Below are 19,302 nucleotides of genomic sequence, written 5' to 3'. Positions count from 1 at the left end.
ATTGGGAATGGAATTGAGGCAATATTTAAAAGCTGAGAAAGTTACCCTTGATACAAGTGTTTGGGTTTTCCAATGATCAAAAAAATCTTTTATCTAACATTGAGAAATTACCATACTTATGACAGAATTGATCATAAGATTTTTTTGTGAAACAGCACCTGAAAAACAACCTCAATCCATTTCTAAAAATGGTCATGGAAGATATTTTTCAATCTCTCTGATATTAGTGTTGTCGACAACTTCAAATGTTTTAAATAATTTGTATTTTACCATTATTTATTCGGAGATCATTTCATGGCCATTTATAGCCATTTTTCATTTTTTTTAACAATATATGCTGTTGAGATATTTTCATTTTTCACATTCACTTGCCAAAATATATTTGGGTAAGCAATCCTCAAGAATAGATCAAATGATATTTCAACTAAAATTGTTGAAATGAAATTCAGTGTAAAATAACATCAAATATATCGGAAATTCTTGACAAAACATGATCAGAATAAGATAGGCGTGTAATTTTTAGTATTCACCAACTTTTGATTGACAACTCTTGTGAAATGAAGACTAGCTTTGAAATGATTTGTATAAGAACAATTAAATTTATTATTAAAAATTAGAATTTTTTTGTATCACATGTTAAAAAGCACACAATAAAAAACTAAAAACAGAGCACTTAAAAGGGATTGTAAAGAGGTTTTCTAGATTTTGTATGTGTATCAAGGACACTGATAGTATCAATTTACACCATTCCTATTCTCAATCAGACGTCTGTGATTCCTGAAATTCCAACAAAATTAAATGTTTAATGATGTTGCTAATCGCAAAATATGCTTTTATCACAGGCCTTAGTGACGTCATCAAACATTTACTTCTATCGGAATTGCAGGAACCAAAGACGTCTGACTGAGAATGGGAATGGTGCAAATTGATGCTATCAGTATCCCCTATACACAAATTTTGTAGAAAACCTCTTTATAATCCATTTTAGTGTTAATCTGGACCAGTCATAGACTGACTAATTGATGACTAATTATATTGGTTTTAGGCCGGAGGTTTGAAATGAAGGCACATTATAAGAAAACTTTCGAAATGGTTCTTGTTCTATTTATATCTTTGTTTAATTAATTAGTGATTAATTAAATATGATTCTCTGTGTTAATGACTCTACAAAAATTAGTCAAGTTTTTTTTTGATTGTCTTCTTTAAAGGGATTGTAAAGAAGTCACCTAATATTTTTTATGTGTATCAGGAACACTGATAGCATCAATTTACACCATTCTGATATCCAACCAGACATCTGTGGTTCCTGCAATTCCATTAAAACTAAATACTTGATGGCGTCACTGATCGCGAAGGAACCATATTGATGCTATCAGTGTCCCTGATACACATTCACTTTAACATAAAGGAATTGTTTTGTAAAGAGGTTTTCTTTTCGAAGTCATAATAATAGCGATTTTTATTCTAAATATTTCAAGAATGAGATCATAAAATGTCAGACCAATCAAATGGATAGAAATTACTGAGTTATGTTTGATTATAAGAAAAACACTGCAAAAAACAAAGAGTTCATAAGTTAGAGGATCATGTAGATTTGGTCATATTTAAAAAGATTGTAACAAGGTTTTCTAAATTTTAATTTATAGTAGGGACACTGAGAGCCTCCATCTGCACCATTCAATTTTCAGTCATGCAACTAGCTTAAGTGGAATAGCAGGAGCCATAGACCTGATTGAAAATTTGAATGGTGCAAATTGATGCTATCAGTGTTCCTGATACACATAACAAATTTATAAAACCTCTTTACAATCTCTTTAATATTTTGGATTGGCAATTTAGAAATTTCAATTTTGTTTATGGAAATAGATTTTACTGTTAAATGTTGTTAAAAGATTTCCATTTTAATTTTTTTTGATGCATTCATTTATTCATTCATTATCCTTTCATTCATTCATTACTATATAGTCTACTGTTCAGTCTTTTCTTCATTTGACTCATTATGCATTATTCTGACAAAAGAAAGATTACTGTTAAGTCTTCCCTTTGTTTTACTTTTATCTACTGTTGTTCTCTCCTGGCTTAATTTCCCTCATTGCATACTTCACGGCATTGTCAAGTCTATTCTGACCGATTCCATCCATATCCGGGGTATAAAGTTGTCTAATTATTGCTTTTCGAGCTCTTGAAGCTGAATTGCCTTTTACAATAAGTCAGCTAGTGACCTTTAAGCTGAAAAGTAGTAATACAGGAAGCTGAAATTGAGCTCTGTCAGTAAAGCAGAAATTTAGGCTGTGTGATCCAGCAAGTTTTCAAGCACAGAGAATAAATAAAAATACCCTATTTTAAGCTTATAATGTATGGGACATATGGTGGAGTCTTATGAAAGCAGGAGTCAGTGGCACACTTCCAGGGCATTGAATACTTCTCTATGTAAGTGTTTGGGAATCGGAATCCCCATCATAGAGTCCACATGCATGGACTCTTTGCTGCACATTACGCACATGTCCATCTGTCAGCATCTTATTAAAGATGACCATATTTTGCCTTGATCTTGATAAGTTATAAGGGAAAGAAACCTAATAGATATGATGTCTGTAATAAGTCAGTAGGGAAAGAAACCTAATAGATATGATGTCTGTAATAAGTCAGTAGGGAAAGAAACCTAATAGATATGATGTCTGTAATAAGTCAGTAGGGAAAGAAACCTAATAGATATGATGTCTGTAATAAGTCAGTAGGGAAAGAAACCTAATAAATATGATGTCTGTAATAAGTCAGTAGGGAAAGAAACTTAATAAATATGATGTCTGTTATAAGTCAGTAGGGAAATAAACCTAATAAATATGATGTCTGTTATAAGTCAGTAGGGAAAGAAACCTAATAAATATGATGTCTGTTATAAGTCAGTAGGGAAAGAAACTTAATAAATATGATGTTTGTAATAAGTCACTAGGGAAAGGAACCTATTATATAAGTCATTAGGAAAAAAGGTATCCATTGCAGGATGTCAAACTAACTAATAATGTTTTTGGATTATTTTTTCTCATAGAATTGATAAGTTTAAATGCCATTAAAGGGAGATAACATCTCTTATGTTTTAAGTAATTCAGACCACAATGAAAGTATCGCGCAGCTTACTTCAAGGATGTAATCAGTCATCATTTGCTTAAGTGAGTGATGCTGAATACAGCTCATCTTGTTAAAAATTATTGGTAAATTGGTGAACTGTTAGTGAGTGATGTTGAGTAGTACTCACTACAGCTCATCTTGTTAAAGATTATTGGTAAATTGGTGAACTGTTAGTGAGTGATGTTGAGTAGTACTCACTACAGCTCATCTTGTTAAAGATTATTGTTAAATTGGTGAACTGTTAGTGAGTGATGTTGAGTAGTACTCACTACAGCTCTTGTTAAAGATTATTGGTAAATTGGTGAACTGTTAGTGAGTGATGTTGAGTAGTACTCACTACAGCTCTTCTTGTTAAAGATTATTGTTAAGTTGGTGAACTGTTAGTGAGTGATGTTGAGTAGTACTCACTACAGCTCTTCTTGTTAAAGATTATTGGTAAATTGGTGAACTGGTAGTGAGTGATGTTGAGTAGTACTCACTACAGCTCATATTGTTAAAGATTGTTGTTAAATTGGTGAACTGTTAGTGAGTGATGTTGAGTAGTACTCACTACAGCTCATCTTGTTAAAGATTATTGTTAAATTGGTGAACTGTTAGTGAGTGATGTTGAGTAGTACTCACTACAGCTCATCTTGTTAAAAATTGTTGATAAATTGGTGAACTGTTAGTGAGTGATGTTGAGTAGTGATAATTTAAGGTGATTAGTGATATGTTTTTACTCAGAAGATGGAACTGTTACAACTTAATCCGATAACGACATTGAATTAGTTAATATAATGACTTTAATTAAGTAGGCAAATCAAAACGATTTATTTACAACCGGAGTGTTTCTACCTCGGGTAAATCTGCAAGAAAGCCAGAGATAGTGTAAATGTAGTTTTTGACAATGATATATGCGCTGATATGTAACTTTTCCAGATATTTCATATACATTATAGGTCGAGCTCGATGTTTGTACTGGGATTTCATGGCTGCACTAATTCCTTTCACAAGTTTTCCAAACCTTGAGGATTTCGGGCTTGTTGGTGAACTAGGAGTCGAGCTGTCTCTAGAAGTATGTTTCTTTTTAGTTTTGGAATCACGCGAAGGGCTTTTCGGGGGAGTTTTGGTGCGATTTTTAGCCGGCGTATTAGGCCTACCATCTGTTTGTGACCTAGGGTCGTCTTTGGAAAATTCTATTTCAAAATCCATATCCAGAGTAATTCCGTGAGCTTTTTTGATCCGCGAAGCTATATCGCAGATATTGTTACAGACTTTCAAAAGCAGCAGCTTACACATGGCGTACTTCCGGTTTGTTACAGGGAAATCGACACCATGCGTTAAATCGCCGACATACGTCATAAAAGCATTGGCAATCTCATTTTTGAGAACTACTTGCTTTTGGAGTTTCACTTCTTCTTGCATATATAGCAACGATTGTCTAATGGTGCTAACCGGAAGTGACCATTTATCGAATTTATTTTCCGGAAGTGATAATTCGGCTATTTCAATTATCTTAGCGACGGTTTCACTACGATAGAAATGGCCAGGATTGGTTGAAGCGAATAAATCTCTACCAGTTATGGATTTGAACCATTTTGGATCGACATGTTCAGGAAATCCTTCTGTTCTTTTCGGTGGAGGTTCCCAAAACATCCGGTCTATTACTCCATCTAGAATATTTTGTACAAAGCTTGACTGACATTTGTCTTCGATCTCTCTATCGATTTCATCACCGTCTTGTCCCAGCTGTCTCAGATCTTTAGCAATACCCCAAACAGTTAGTGTTATTTCCCTTGCCAATATAGGAGCCGTAACAAGGCGCCACTGTTCTGAAAAAATGGCTGCCCGATGACAATGGAATATTGCTGATACATTTTTATAATCGCCTGGCAGAATGATTCCCGGTGAATCGTCAAGGAAAAGACCCATCTTATCCCGAGCTCTTCTGGAAATCGTGATCTCCGGATCTTCAGCTTTTGGGATTTTAAACAGTTCGAAACGAATGACACAGCTTCCAATATTTACGATCGTCAACCTTCCCCTCTTCGTCTCACCAGGAGCTGTTAATATTCCTAGTTCCAAATCAACTACAGAGTCCCGGGTACTCCAGGTTAAAATCTGATCACCAATTGCTATAATGGGCTCTACGCTGTCGATTTCTATTATTTCAGGTAATGGGGAAATGAGAGGACTTGGATGTTCAATATTCAGAGTGTTATCAGAAACTCTTGATGACATTCCATTTTTCACAGTCAAATCCAAAATGGCGTCATTTTGGTTCAGACGACCTGATCCCGGTCGATAAACTACTTCCGGGTCGGCAGCTATTCCTCTTTCTGTCTTCGTAAGAGAGAAGTGGATCCCTCTCAGATCGTCACCAAGTCGTTCCTCTTGCTTCCAAAAACCGTTTGGTTGAGTTGCTCTGATTTCAGACTTCCATGCACTTTCAAAATCATGATATTCTTGTGGCTGTCCGTTTGCGACCCTATAAGGATGGTTGCCCATAAGAAGGTCACCTGTTGGGCGTTTAGATTTTCGAGCAATGGTATCACCGAGTATTTGTCTTTGTATGTTCTCTGCTTCCCACGCTTCCAATGCTTTGCCTTGGTCGAGTTTATAGCTGGTCAGATATTCCAAATCCAAAGTACCCGCTGCTCGGGTTCTGGATTGAGTTTCTGGCAAGGCGCTAGAGTTATCGAACCTGTCCGTCTTGCTCTCTTCATCGCGTTTATGTTCATTATCTGCTGCCAGATAATCTGCTATGCTTCCCAATATACTATGAGAGACTGGTAAACCGTTAGCAAATCTCAGACCATCCAGTTTTTCTGGCATCCATACAACTATATCTGCATCATTAAGTGCTCCTCTGCGTACCACGTATGCCATTTCGGATCTTTTAATGACCTTCTCATATTTCTTGATACAGTAGGTTTTCTTCTTAGTGGTTTCTGTTATTATTGGCTCGGGCGTTTCAGCTTTGTCCCCAATGTTGAGCTGAATTTGAAGTTTAGCTAGTGTTGCGTCCCATGCTTTTACTGGTATTCCCCACCGCTTTCTAGCAGAATCGGACCGAGATTTAGACTTGGGTGATGAAGGTGAGTTTTTCTCTTTACCCTTTCCCTTTTTATTCTGAAATAAAACAAGGTAGTTCCATGAATCGTGGAGTGAAAGGACCTTGGCTTCTTAACAAATTGTAGGTGCTGTCGCCCGAGAGATACCTCCCATTCTGGGCCTCTCCCTTATAAATTTTCTAGATACGCCGTGCTTAGCCTGTAGTCAACTAAGATGGGTCAGGCCATGCTTACGCAGAAGAAGAAAATGGAATGGGATTTTACTACTTACTGTTTTGCAGCTGATTACCGCTTTAATAGTTTAGTGAATCTTACCGAATCCGTGTCTGTTTTCTTTTTACCATCATCGCCGTCCTTTCCCGCCTTTCCACTAGATGGCGGTTTTGATCGGTTTTTTGTCATTTTCCACCTAAAAATTCAACTTCTTGCTCAAAATATTGTCCACGTCGCTGAAATATGACTTTTCAGTAGGCCTAGCAATAGAAACCATGCTGTTATAACGTCATAGTATACAATTATGGCGGAACAGTCACATGACGTCAACGTCATTATTCTGTGAAATGTCATTATGACGACTCTTTTGCTTCCAAATTTTGCAAACGAAAGTGAGTAGTCTTTTCATGGAGGTAGCTTGACAACTTTTTTGTGACGGGACCAATTTTCTTTTATCCATAACTTTTTAAAGAGTGTAAGGAAGGGGGGGGGTGGCTGAAAAGGTCACAGGTTGGGTCAGAATGAAGTCAGAAACTTGGTATACGTTAATTGCCACATTTTCTGATACTAACGGCATTGTTTCTTTCCACATCGACTGGAGCTGATTGAGCCATTCAAAACTTTGACTACATCCCTTAAATGCAATCATTGGAACATTATCAGTTCGTCATTTAATGACATTTTGCACAATAATGACGCTGACGTCATGCTACTCTTCCGACTGTTAGAAGATGATTTGGGTGACTAGCTTACATGAGATAATAAAAGCATTACCAATTCGTCATTATGATATAGCCGAATAATGAAGCTGCCGCCATGCTACTATTCCGACTGTTTTAGAGAATGTATATTTTCATTTGTTTAAAGGTATTGTTTATAGCTCATATCCGCGTTTAAATGTTGAAAAGACGACTCGCCTTTTCTTGAAACTATTCCTTCTTTAGAAAAAGAAGGTTAAATTCCTAGGTTGAAGTATTTTTAAAGGAATTGTGAGATTTTCTGACATTTCTAGTACTTCTGAAGACTATAAATTACATAATATTCAAAACCCAAATCACAAAATGGCACATCTGTCCCTTTAAATTTCAACTGTACTAAGCCTGTCTTGCTGTCATTTTGAAGGGAGAAATAAAGTTATGTAATATATTGGTTTATAATTGAAGGAAGTGAGGCTGTAGAAGATTGACTATCTCAGCAATTTATCTGTAATATTTCACTGCCATTTAAAGAGAGCCAAGAAACTTTCCAGAGCCTTTGTCGCTATTGAAAAAAGACAGAAAAAGAAGCATCAAATTTGTACAAGGATAACAACTTAGATTCACATGTGTCCCGTTTATCAGCTGCTCCTTGGCCATTGTCGAATTATCCCTACCCATTTACAGCTGACTAGACTGGCTAGACTGGAATTATGATGAAGGGGAGGGGCTGATTCCAAATATTTAACCCACAGATGAGGAACAAAAACGAATTGTGAAAAGTTATTCTTGAAATTACCTTAATAAAAGGGGGGGGGGGGAATAATGGATGGAGTTTTACGTCCTACTTTTCTGCACCATGTGGGCTAATGAAGACAGGGTGCAATGAGGGAAATTTTGTCAGGACCGCGGCATGAATTTGCTCTCTTTCGATTTTTCTCGGGGATCTTTATCGTGCACAGCCTGTAGCACACGGGACCCTTCCAAACGGGAATTTCGGGCGGGGCTACAGGATTGTTTGTTCAAAATGGCCCACCCACATTATACATCAAAAAGCCCCCCCCCCCCTCCCTCTCTCAATCCACCCGCCTCAAATCTTTTCAATAAGAATCGCGACAGAGGTTTACTTTAAGTTACTATCGATTTATAAGGATATCTCACGACAACATTATTCAAGATTGGATAAGACAATATTTCAGATAGATTGACAGTTAGTTGAGCTCTATTTACAGTATTTATTTTTAAAACTATCGTCTTTCAAATTAATATCATGACACAAATTTTCTTTCAGAATGCGAATCTATTGGCTATGCGAGAGTTTATTCCAGTATATATACTTTTCCTGATTGGACACTAGATTGTGTTGTTTATTAGTCCAATAAGTAACGTGAAGAAAGACGTGAATCCCAATTCTATTTCAGAATACAAATCAGGTGAACTATCCTACTCAAGTTTCACTGATTGGACACAACATTGTGTTGTCCATTAGACCAATAAATAATGGAATCAGAATGCGAATCTGGAGCATATATTCCAGTAAACATTCCCTGATTGTACACTGCATTTTGTTTTGTTCTGAAAAGTAATACGGAGAATTAAATTCTTATATTAAATGTGTGAACGAAGATCTATTTAATTTCGTTATTTCTTCAAACATTTCGTGGGAGAGCTTCTTGATTATTTTTGATCGATCGGAATACGTTTGATTAAGTGTTAACTCGGCAGAAAACGTGTTGAATGTTTTTTTAGACTCAGTATGAAATTCCACTTTAGACAAGAAGCTGTGTTGATAATATATTGTCCTTTAGTTTAAAATCTAATTTAAATTCGATTACAGACATACGAATAATTACGTTTCTTGTCGTGATAATTGCTCCTACCTTTTCCAATGTATCTGGGGCACCAAGGATTTTAGACGGTGGTTGGTTGGAAGATAAGAAGTTAACGTCCGCTTACAGCATAAGCCAATACGACAGACTAGAAACCAAGATGGCTTTTGTTCCCATTCATTTATTTAAAAAATGCTGCTCTGTTAAGCACTGCAAGGTTTTACCGTTATGCAATGTTGTCACAACTAGAGGTCCGTAGCAACCCCACTCCCCCCACCCCCGCCTCTTAAAATTCTGACAACCGACCAATTCCATTACTGCAACTACCTACACCATACACCATTGCCCTCCGAACAATGAAGTCTGGCTATACGGACTCGGTTTCCACTCCAAAGGGATTCCTTGTTATTGCTCCGTAATGCGAGGAGTAATATCACTCAAATATATTGGGGAAGAGGGAGGAGCCGGGGGCTGAACCAATGCATAATGACGTCATTATAATCTATTGTCCTGTTAATTAACGTTTATAGCAAATACCATTCAAGTCAAATGATTTTTGCATTCGTGACGTCACAGAGAACCTTCATTGAATCCCATAGCTGACAAAATACAACGTAGTTACTGTTTTTTTTTTCGATTGAGTACAACTCAATTATCGAGTTTTTTTAAACTGAAATTTCTTGGCTAACTTCCTTTAAAACAGTAATTAAAAGTCGATTAGGTGTAATTAGATTTTTCTAAGAAAATGTCAACTGGTGCCTAAGGAATACGACCTTAGAATACTGTTGAAGTGACATTTCGCTTGTTTACAGATGTGTTGGCATTTCAAAAAAAAGAAATGTTATATTACTTGTGTATCTTCGGTTTTTTATGTTTTTTTTTTAATTTTGAAGCTGTCAACTTGAATTTAAAGGGGTATTGCCTTCTTAATATTATACATACTATAAAAGAGAAACGGTTTAGCTGTTCGATCACTTTTTAGAATTAAAATCAGACTTCTGGTTCCTCTACAATTAAAAACGTAGTGACGGAAATGACGACACTCAGCTTCTCCTCGTCTATACATAATATATCTTCCATTATCGATGACGTATTTAGATTGATTGAATCTATCGAAAAATGAATGATGGCTTCAGATTGCGATATATCTTTAATTGTGGAAGAACATGTGTCGAGTTTCCTCATAAATAAGTGTTTCGGATATTTCAAACTCGACATTTACTGGTAAAAGAGATATGTAGACAATGAAGTATGATATCGTGATAGAGGAAACGTTTCTTTAAAGATTTTCTGGTCGAGTATGACATTATTTTGTTGTTTTTTTTATATTATTGTATGTCGCGTTATTTCAATTCCCATTGTTTTCGCTCTGACGATTTCTAATATTTTTTCAAAATTCAATTTTTTTGATAGACGATTTTATAGATGTGTTTCTATAGAAAAAATTCTTCAGAAAATCTTACTGATAGGGACAACATCATCTAAATATTGCTTTGATATTAAAATGTAGTCCAAGACATCATTTTAAGTTATCTGTAGTCCTTATCAGAAGGACAATCCGAACACTAGTTCTTCTACAATACTACAAAAATAAAATATTCCACAGACAATCTTTACGATGACAAATATTTGGTATGATATTCGCTCTAAGAGGTCATTTTCAGTTATCCGTAGTCCTTCTCAGAATGAAAATCTGGTGTACAGTTCATCTTCCATTTAAATGGAAATGTATAACAATTCACACAAGCAAATACATTAGCGTTTATAAACTTTCTGTCCAGGACCCCGATTGACCGTACTCGCTAACACACAATCTGTGATTCAAATAAGTGGCTATTGCAGACAAGATATAATCTTCCTATTCCAACGATACTATGATTATCCACATCTAGCCGTTGCTTGCATAATCTCATATTCTCGTCATTAATTTTGATTGGTCGTATTTACTTAGATGTGGATTATCGTACCGTTGCTAAAGGAAAATGACAAGGTATAAGACAAAGTTTGTAATAGCCTGACATTGTGAAGATGCATTTTGCTAAGCGCAGTCTGCTTTAACCGCCCGTCTCGTAGCCTGTGTCAAAGCCCCGAAAGCTAGTTTTTCGGGTAAAAATCTCATAACTAGGAAAGAAATTCGGGCAATCTCAGATATTTCGCCTCACCTCGGACGTAAACCCGGCTCTACCACTGCTCGTAGGCTACTGTCGCCGGTAAAAGTGACACTGTGAAGATGGGCACAATGGAAATAATCTGTGTTCAGAATGTTGTCGAGAAAGTGGCTCTAATCTGATGTGTAAGAGAAGAAGAATTCTTGTCCTCTTGTAAAGAATAATAAGAAAACTGTACGTGACATCTCGATTACTTTTCACATTTTTATTAACAACTCCTATCATCTTTAGATCAACTTATCAATATCATCATTGATTTCCATCACTGAGTTTCATTTTCCTACAAATTTCTGTCTGTCCAACAAATTGCTTTGTGTTTTCTAAAGCCGGCCATCGTGATTATGTTTCTCGAAGTTTTCATACAGAACGGTGGATTCGAATTTAAAGGCATAATGATTTTGGCGGCTGCAGAAATTTGAACTGGGCGAGGCTACCATACAGTCTGCAAGACAGAAAAAAAAATCAAGGTGTTTGCAAGATTGAAAAAAATTCTTATGTATAATGTCTAAAAGAATGAGAAAAAAAACAATTCTTTAATCTCTGCAAGATTAATTGAAAAGTCCCCATCCATAATATCTGCAAAGTTGAGAGAAATATGCCCTTCGATAATGTCTGGAAGATTGGAAGAAATACCCTGTCATAATGTCTGCAAGACTGAGACAATTCCTTTTCTATAATGTCTGTAAGATTGAGAGAAAAATCCCCTTCGATGATGTCTGTAAGATTGGAAGAAATACCCTGTCATAATGTCTGCAAGACTGAGACAATTCCTTTTCTATAATGTCTGTAAGATTGAGAGAAAAATCCCCTTCGATGATGTCTGTAAGATTGGAAGAAATACCCTGTCATAATGTCTGCAAGACTGAGACAATTCCTTTTCTATAATGTCTGTAAGATTGAGAGAAAAATCCCCTTCGATGATGTCTGTAAGATTGGGTGAAAAATACCCTTCCATGTCTGTAAGATTGGGTGAAAAATACCCTTCCATAATATCTGTAAGATTGAGAGAAAAATCTCCTTCGATAATGTCTGCAAGATTAAAAGAAAAATCCCCTTCCACGTCTGCAAGATTAAGAGAAAAATCCTCTTCCATGTCTGTAAGATTGATAGAAAATTTCTCTTCGATAATGTCTACAAGATTGAGAGAAAAATCCCCTACTATAATGTCTACAAGATTGAGAGAAAAATCCTTTACTATAATGTCTGCAAGATTGAGAGAAAAATCCTTTACTATAATGTCTGCAAGATTGAGAGAAAAATCCTTTACTATAATGTCTGCAAGATTGAGAGAAAAATCCTTTACTATAATGTCTGCAAGATTGAGAGAAAAATCCCCTACTATAATGTCTGCAAGATTGAGAGAAAAATCCCCTACTATAATGTCTGCAAGATTGAGAGAAAAATCCTCTACTATCATGTCTACAAGATTGAGAGAAAAATCCTTTACTATAATGTCTGCAAGATTGAGAGAAAAATCCTCTACTATCATGTCTACAAGATTGAGAGAAAAATCCTCTACTATAATGTCTGCAAGATTGAGAGAAAAATCCCCTACTATAATGTCTGCAAGATTGAGAGAAAAATCCCCTACTATAATGTCTGCAAGATTGAGAGAAAAATCCCCTACTATAATGTCTGCAAGATTGAGAGAAAAATCCCCTACTATAATGTCTGCAAGATTGAGAGAAAAATCCTCTACTATAATGTCTGCAAGATTGAGAGAAAAATCCCCTACTATAATGTCTGCAAGATTGAGAGAAAAATCCCCTACTATAATGTCTGCAAGATTGAGAGAAAAATCCCCTACTATAATGTCTACAAGATTGAGAGAAAAATCCCCTACTATAATGTCTGCAAGATTGAGAGAAAAATCCCCTACTATAATGTCTGCAAGATGGAGAAAGACCCCATATATTCTCATGTCAAAAAAAAACAGAGAGAGATTTTTAAGAATAAAACAGTTTTTTAATTTTCTTTTGCAAAAAATACAAAGACACAATTTTATCAACAAAATATAAAGCTTTTTGTGTATTATATAGAACACATGACCACCAGCAAAAGATTGCAACACTCTAACCAACTGCACTACAGCCCTCCTAAAAGTGTCAAATCATGTCAGATTATTATTTAATCTTAAAGGGACAGATGCCATTTTTTTGACCAATCATACTTTAGTCTGGGAATTTTTTTGCTAAGCTAATCAATAATAGTGTTCACAGCTCACCCTCGAAATTTAAGCCTTCAAATCCATGTGTGTCTAGAATTATCTGCGTTTGAAAGTTAAAATGATGAAAGTTAAAAGGACAGGTCATGTTTTTATGAGACACTGCCATATATAGAAAAGACATCTATAGAAATAGGAAAAGAAATTCCTAGTTTGAGATATTTTACATATATTCAAGATTCAAATCAACCCCTGAAATGGCGCATCTGTCCCTTTAATGAGGCAAGCTCCTAGAATCTTATAGAGAAAATCAATAAAAACAGAACAGAATTTATCTTTAATAATATCAATATACCACTGCTCCTTTATTTCTCAATAAAACTTTCAGGTTGAGCGAACAAATAAAATAGGCCATTAATATACATGCTTTATTCATATAGCTACTTATTAAGAGGGATGGACTTTATACTACAGTCTTTTGATCAATTGACTCATTGTACCCAGATGTAGGAAGGTGGGGAGAGGCTCGCCTAGGCTGAAACCCTTCCACTCACTATGTTTTTAGGTTTATCTATTGTTTTTCATAGTTATTGTTAAAAAAGTTACTACAAAATAATGAAATTCAATAAAAAGTTGATGGCAAAGAAATAAAAAAAAATTGCAAAGAAATTTAGCAAAGAAATTAATTATAATTGATGTTAGTAGCAAAATAGCAAATGAAATAAATATTAAATGAAAATCAATGAAAATTTGCATAAGTATATTGATAAAGAAAATTAATGAAAATTAAATAAAATTAATTACTAAGTACAATAAAATCAACGAATACAAAATATATTATTAAGACAAATTTATGGACCCTCCATATGAATTGGAATGTCCGTTGATCTTGTAAAGCAAAACCTCCTTTGAATAAACTTGGTCCGATTCTTTTTACTGTTTTGTGATACTTAGACATTATATGCACTAACCCAACACCCTGGGCTAACTTATTCATTCAAAATAGAATTTACAACTATAAATCATTTTGCTACAGTACCAAACATATCTTTGCTACAGAATAAAATCATTTTTATCAAAAATACATTCTTTAAATATCAACATTATTGGAATTCATGTTAAAAAACTAAAAGAAATATTAAAGAAAACCATTTTTATTCCTCAATAATAAGAGAATGTGCTCCTCGTCAAATATGGTTTACTTTAATTCATTCCCACCCAGTTCAAGTTTTGGCCAGAAAGTCAGGAGAAGCAACTTCTCCCCAACAGAAATTTTGAAGGAATCAAGACATCAGGAGAGATTACAAAGAAATTGTATATTATCATGGAGTTGTAGGGCCCATAGAAAACATATGCTTTATATGATGGGCCTACCCATATATGTACTGTTTTGATTATAATAAGGATACCTCTTACATTTCAAGACTTTTAAATCAAGTTCAAGTGAACTTTGACCCCAATGACCCCATCAAACATCGCCACAAAGTAAATTATCAATCAAATATTCACTAATGAATATCCCAGAAGTCCTTGCAAGAGTGGACAAAGCTTACGTTGAATGGATGTTTTGATTGGTTGGTCATGGCTTTTTGCAAACCAGAGAATCACTTCATGAAATGTCTTCGGAATCAAAATGTTTAAGAAAAGCATTAGCAAAGCTAGATTTGTGTATGATAAGTAAAATTCAAATTAATAAAAATCATTTGCTATTACGTTGAATGACAAACATCAATTCAGAAGGGACTTGTATCAGACAGTATTATCAAACATACATAATTGAGCGTAAAACCTCTGTTGATTCATTTGAGTCAATGCCTGTTTCCATGGACACCATAGAAATAGTGATGTCATACACTAATTCAAATAGGACTAAGGTGAAACCGAGTATCATCCAACATAGGTAACAGAGCGTAAAACTTCCTTTGATTCATTCCAGACAGTGCCTGTTTCCATGGATACCATAAAATGGTGATGTCATACACAAATTCAAATAGGACTAAAGTTAATCATATAATCATCAAACATAAGTAACTGAGCGTAATACTTCCTTCGATTCATTAGAGTCAATATCTGTTTCCATGGATACCATCGAAATGGTGCCGCCACCCATTTCTCCCGTACCGCACAATTCTTTCATTGATTGGACAGTATATTTCATAGTTTCAACCGACATGACAACACCAGCCCGAACTTTATGAGCTGCGTGACTACTGGTGTCTTTAATACTCTGCATGTAAACGGTACCACTGTCTTTGAAAGACCTGACGTTGGTACGAATAGTCTCAATCTTTCTCTCCATTCTTTTCTCTCCCGTATCCTTCATAGTTTTCACGGTGGAGCGAACCGTTTCGTATTTCTTGACACCACTGTCTTTGATGGCCTTCGTGTGAGATCTGACAGTCTCTATCTTCCTTCCCATGCCATACCGAAGTTTACTCTTCACTTCTCCAATGGATTCTATCATATTGGACGAGAGCCATCCCTGAGGTGGACTTTCTGGTGGTGAATAGAGCTTTTCAGACTCCACTGAAGAAGAGTCAGTCACTGGGTTAGTTAAAACAGCTTCTGGTGGATGGTCGAAATCATCCTCCTTATCTGAAAGACATACAGACGAACATTCGCTCGCAGGCACAATGATAATTTCAGGGATTTTTTGCTTTTCTTCCACCATGAAGAAGTTTGGACAACACAGACGTCTGATGGTTGTAATCACAATAGCCACAATTATACCAAATACCAGAAAACCAGCAGCTGTAATTCCACCCCATATTAAGCTTTCTATGTACACTTTTTGGAAAGCTGAATAAATTTGCACAGATGTCGAAGCAGACACATTTCCAACGGGTGTAAAAGCTAAGCACTTATAATTTCCAGAGAAAAATCCCCGGAATTTATCAATATGGAGGGAACCATTTGCCAAAGCACTGACTGTTGTAGTGACGAAAAGTTTTTGACCAAGGTATGAATACGTGACGCTATGATGTACTGCGTGATCCCCTATTAAATGATGTGACGTATGATGAGAGAACACTGTACCCCAGGGCGTGAACCATACAACAGACGGGTTGGGGTAGCCCGTAACGTCACATGACAACATCAAATCTGTAAAATGTAGCACTGTTTGATCAGAAGATATGCCCACAATGACTGGATGACTGCAATTCAGATTTTCAATGTCTACATCTTGGAGTAACCTCCCTTGATAATAGTCTGGTGAAATGCATGCTGTGTCGTCTGCACTAATTAGATTAGCAGAGGAATCCTTTATCATATTGACCAATGGATGAACGGCACAGGAACATTCAAATGGATTAAAAGACACATCTATGGATGGAATCAAAGAAAGACTCGGAATAACGTCTGCATGGAATGTACGGAACATATTGTTATTTAGATATAATGTCTGTAAATTGGACAAAACTTCAAAATGATTGGATGATAGAAAAGAAAGTTTATTGAAACTCAAATCCAACGTTTCCAAATTGTTGAGATCATGGAAAATGGTCGTTGGTAATGACTCTAGACGATTGTTTCGCAAAATTAACGAACGTAAACTTTCAAGATTCTTGAAAGCATCTACTGGAATGGTATTGAGCAAGTTGAAACTTATATTTAAGGCTTGCAGTTTATCACTAATGAAATAAAAGGCACTAGCTTCAATGGAATCGATTAAGTTACGCGACAAATCCAGGCTGACAACATTGTCAAAATTTACAACATGGCCGAAAGTTATTTCATGTAATGAATTATCAGAGACATTCAGAATCTGCACTCCACCTGCAGGCAAATTCTTTAAGACATTTAAATCTGAAATGCTTCGATGGAGGCTGAATTTGTTCACACGGTGTACTTCAAAATAAGTATGCAGGTGTTCAGATGGAGCTTGAATTTCGGAATTATATGTACCGGTACAGCCTATTGAAAAGCTTTTGATATCACAAATACAATTTGTTGGACAATGTTGATGGATGCTTGTGTATGCTGCAGTGGAGATTCCAAAGAGAATGAAGGCTACACCAAAATACATCATAAAGTACTGGTAGGCCATTTTGAAAATCGACTTCAAATCATCTTTTCAACTCATATTTCACCTTCTTGCAGTCCTGAAATAGACAATGCACACAATAAGCTTGGGACATTAATCTAGAAAATTCAACATTTGAATTCTGTTAAAAATATAAAATAAAACATAGGGCAATTAAAATGTGGTCATACTTCCATTATGTAAATTGAATAAAATGTCAAAATCAATTGTGTTCACAGAAATGAAAATTTTATTTGTATTCCAGAGTTGATACAAATCAATCAAATCTCTGCATTTGTACCAGAAAAGGGGTTATAAAATGATCGAAGTAATCGATTATTGTAGTAGTATTATTTTGGTATGATTTTAATTTAGTATTTACAGGGTTACTCAATTAAATTATTTCGATTATTATTGATCGGTAGTCTGCCATCGATAATCGATCTCAATTTTGTAATCGATATTCAGCTCTAGTGGTTATTGCAGTCAATATATTAGACGCAGTTTACAATAGCTTGTCATTGTGAAGAACCTTTTTGGTGGCTTCTGCAAATATCAATTTTTTTTACTTTGTTTAGGATTATGAAGGCCCTATTCAATTCAAGGCTCACATTGGCCTAGGTCTATCATGGCAAACTTGTATCATGATTTAGCAAAATGAATTGAAGAAGCAAATCAACCAACAGCAATTTCATATTTTGATAGCAATAATATTTGGATTGGCTTGGTGTGATTTTAAAATTTTGGCAATATTTAATATCCATGACAAAGCATATTTAAACTACCTACATTTCCACTCAGGCACTATACAATGAGATGGGCCCCATGCCATGGCAAAGGGCCAAGTATGACAATGTCAAATCTCAAGATGGGGAACCAAATTGAATTTTGCAACAGCGACCTCATTTATAACTGAAATTTACATAAAAGTTGGATTGTGATCTCAACAGAAGTCATAGCAACATCTTAAGAAAACATAATCGTACACCTACGCTTTCAACTCATCAGCAAATTTTTAAAGAAGGCGTTTTTCTTCTCAATTTTTGTCTTGACAGTTTCCTAACCATTTCCTGTTGTTGACAAAGCATTCCCGATAGTGTTTCGTTGTCCCAAATCCAAATCTAAATATTTTTTCTCGATTATCTAGACATTTAGCGTCATTTCCCTCTTATATGATTATGACTGGCTAATCGATAGTCAAAGTCTAGAATTTTCTTGGGTGAAAAAGAAACACAACCAACCAGAAGGGATTCCCCAGTTTCACTTCCGCTCTTCCATTTACTGAACTTACACACCGATTATCTCACCTCAAATCTTAATCCCCAATTAATGAGTGCTAATTAAAAGTCTGATTTAAATCTAATCTGATTGTTAATCTCTCATAAAATATTTGTTTTTAAGTTATTGAAAGCTAGAATAAGACATAAGGTGGAAATTCCCTGAAAATTTCCTTATGCGCGTGCTAAACAACAGTTTACGTCATCGGTTTATTATAATATTCCGTCAGTCGGCCATATTTTATTTTGTTATTCGCGAAAACGACGACGAAGAACCAATTCTTTGTGATTTTAACCTTCTTTTAACTTTTTAACATAAACATTTTACGTATGAGTGTTTGAATAATGGCGAGGATTACATTTATCGCCGTAGCGGTGACGATTTTAGGATCTGTATGGTCCATGTCTGGTAAGCAAATATTAAAACGGGCACCTGCTATCTTACACAGTAGCTGCTGCCGCCATCATCCTTTTTATCCATGGATACCATGGACCTACAACATTGTGTCACTACTTAGGACCTAGTATCTGTTATATTTCTCTGTATGTTTACAATGGATGGTCTCATAAACTTCTTATATTAACCCATAAGGAATAGGGTTTTAAAATTTCCAGTTAATTAAGGCATGAAACTGAAACTTTGAAATTATTTCCCTATGATAATAATTATCAACATAAAACAGTTAAGTCTTTGGCCATTGGGAAACATGAAATTATTTAGTATATATTCAATAAGTGTTAGATTTTAAT

General features: G+C 35.4%; 3 protein-coding genes across 3 annotated transcripts; all 3 read right to left on the bottom strand.

Annotated features, from left to right (window-relative positions):
* Nucleotides 1-756: 756 nt before the first annotated feature.
* On the bottom strand, nt 757-6,618 carry LOTGIDRAFT_231930 (hypothetical protein; the record flags this gene model as incomplete). Its single annotated transcript, XM_009055334.1, has 3 exons — nt 6,498-6,618; nt 3,964-6,240; nt 757-777 (listed from the first exon to the last, which is right to left on the bottom strand). Exons 1-3 carry the CDS (start codon nt 6,582-6,584, stop codon nt 757-759), a joined length of 2,385 nt encoding a protein of 794 aa, XP_009053582.1. The 5' UTR covers nt 6,585-6,618.
* A 5,244-nt stretch (nt 6,619-11,862) lies between these two features.
* LOTGIDRAFT_116645 (hypothetical protein) lies at nt 11,863-13,008 on the bottom strand (the record flags this gene model as incomplete). Its single annotated transcript, XM_009055333.1, has 1 exon — nt 11,863-13,008. One exon carries the CDS (start codon nt 13,006-13,008, stop codon nt 11,863-11,865), a length of 1,146 nt encoding a protein of 381 aa, XP_009053581.1.
* A 2,260-nt stretch (nt 13,009-15,268) lies between these two features.
* Nucleotides 15,269-17,299, bottom strand: LOTGIDRAFT_160278 (hypothetical protein; the record flags this gene model as incomplete). The annotated part of the gene is made up of 1 exon (XM_009055332.1): nt 15,269-17,299. The coding sequence occupies one exon, from the start codon at nt 17,297-17,299 to the stop codon at nt 15,269-15,271; it is 2,031 nt and encodes a 676-aa protein (XP_009053580.1).
* Between the last annotated feature and the right edge of the window lie 2,003 nt (nt 17,300-19,302).

The sequence above is a fragment of the Lottia gigantea genome (assembly GCF_000327385.1).
Source record: "Lottia gigantea unplaced genomic scaffold LOTGIsca_24, whole genome shotgun sequence".
Classification (NCBI taxonomy): Eukaryota; Metazoa; Mollusca; class Gastropoda; family Lottiidae; genus Lottia; species Lottia gigantea.
Note: the sequence above shows the minus strand (reverse complement) of the source record. Positions and strands in the feature narration are given on the sequence as shown.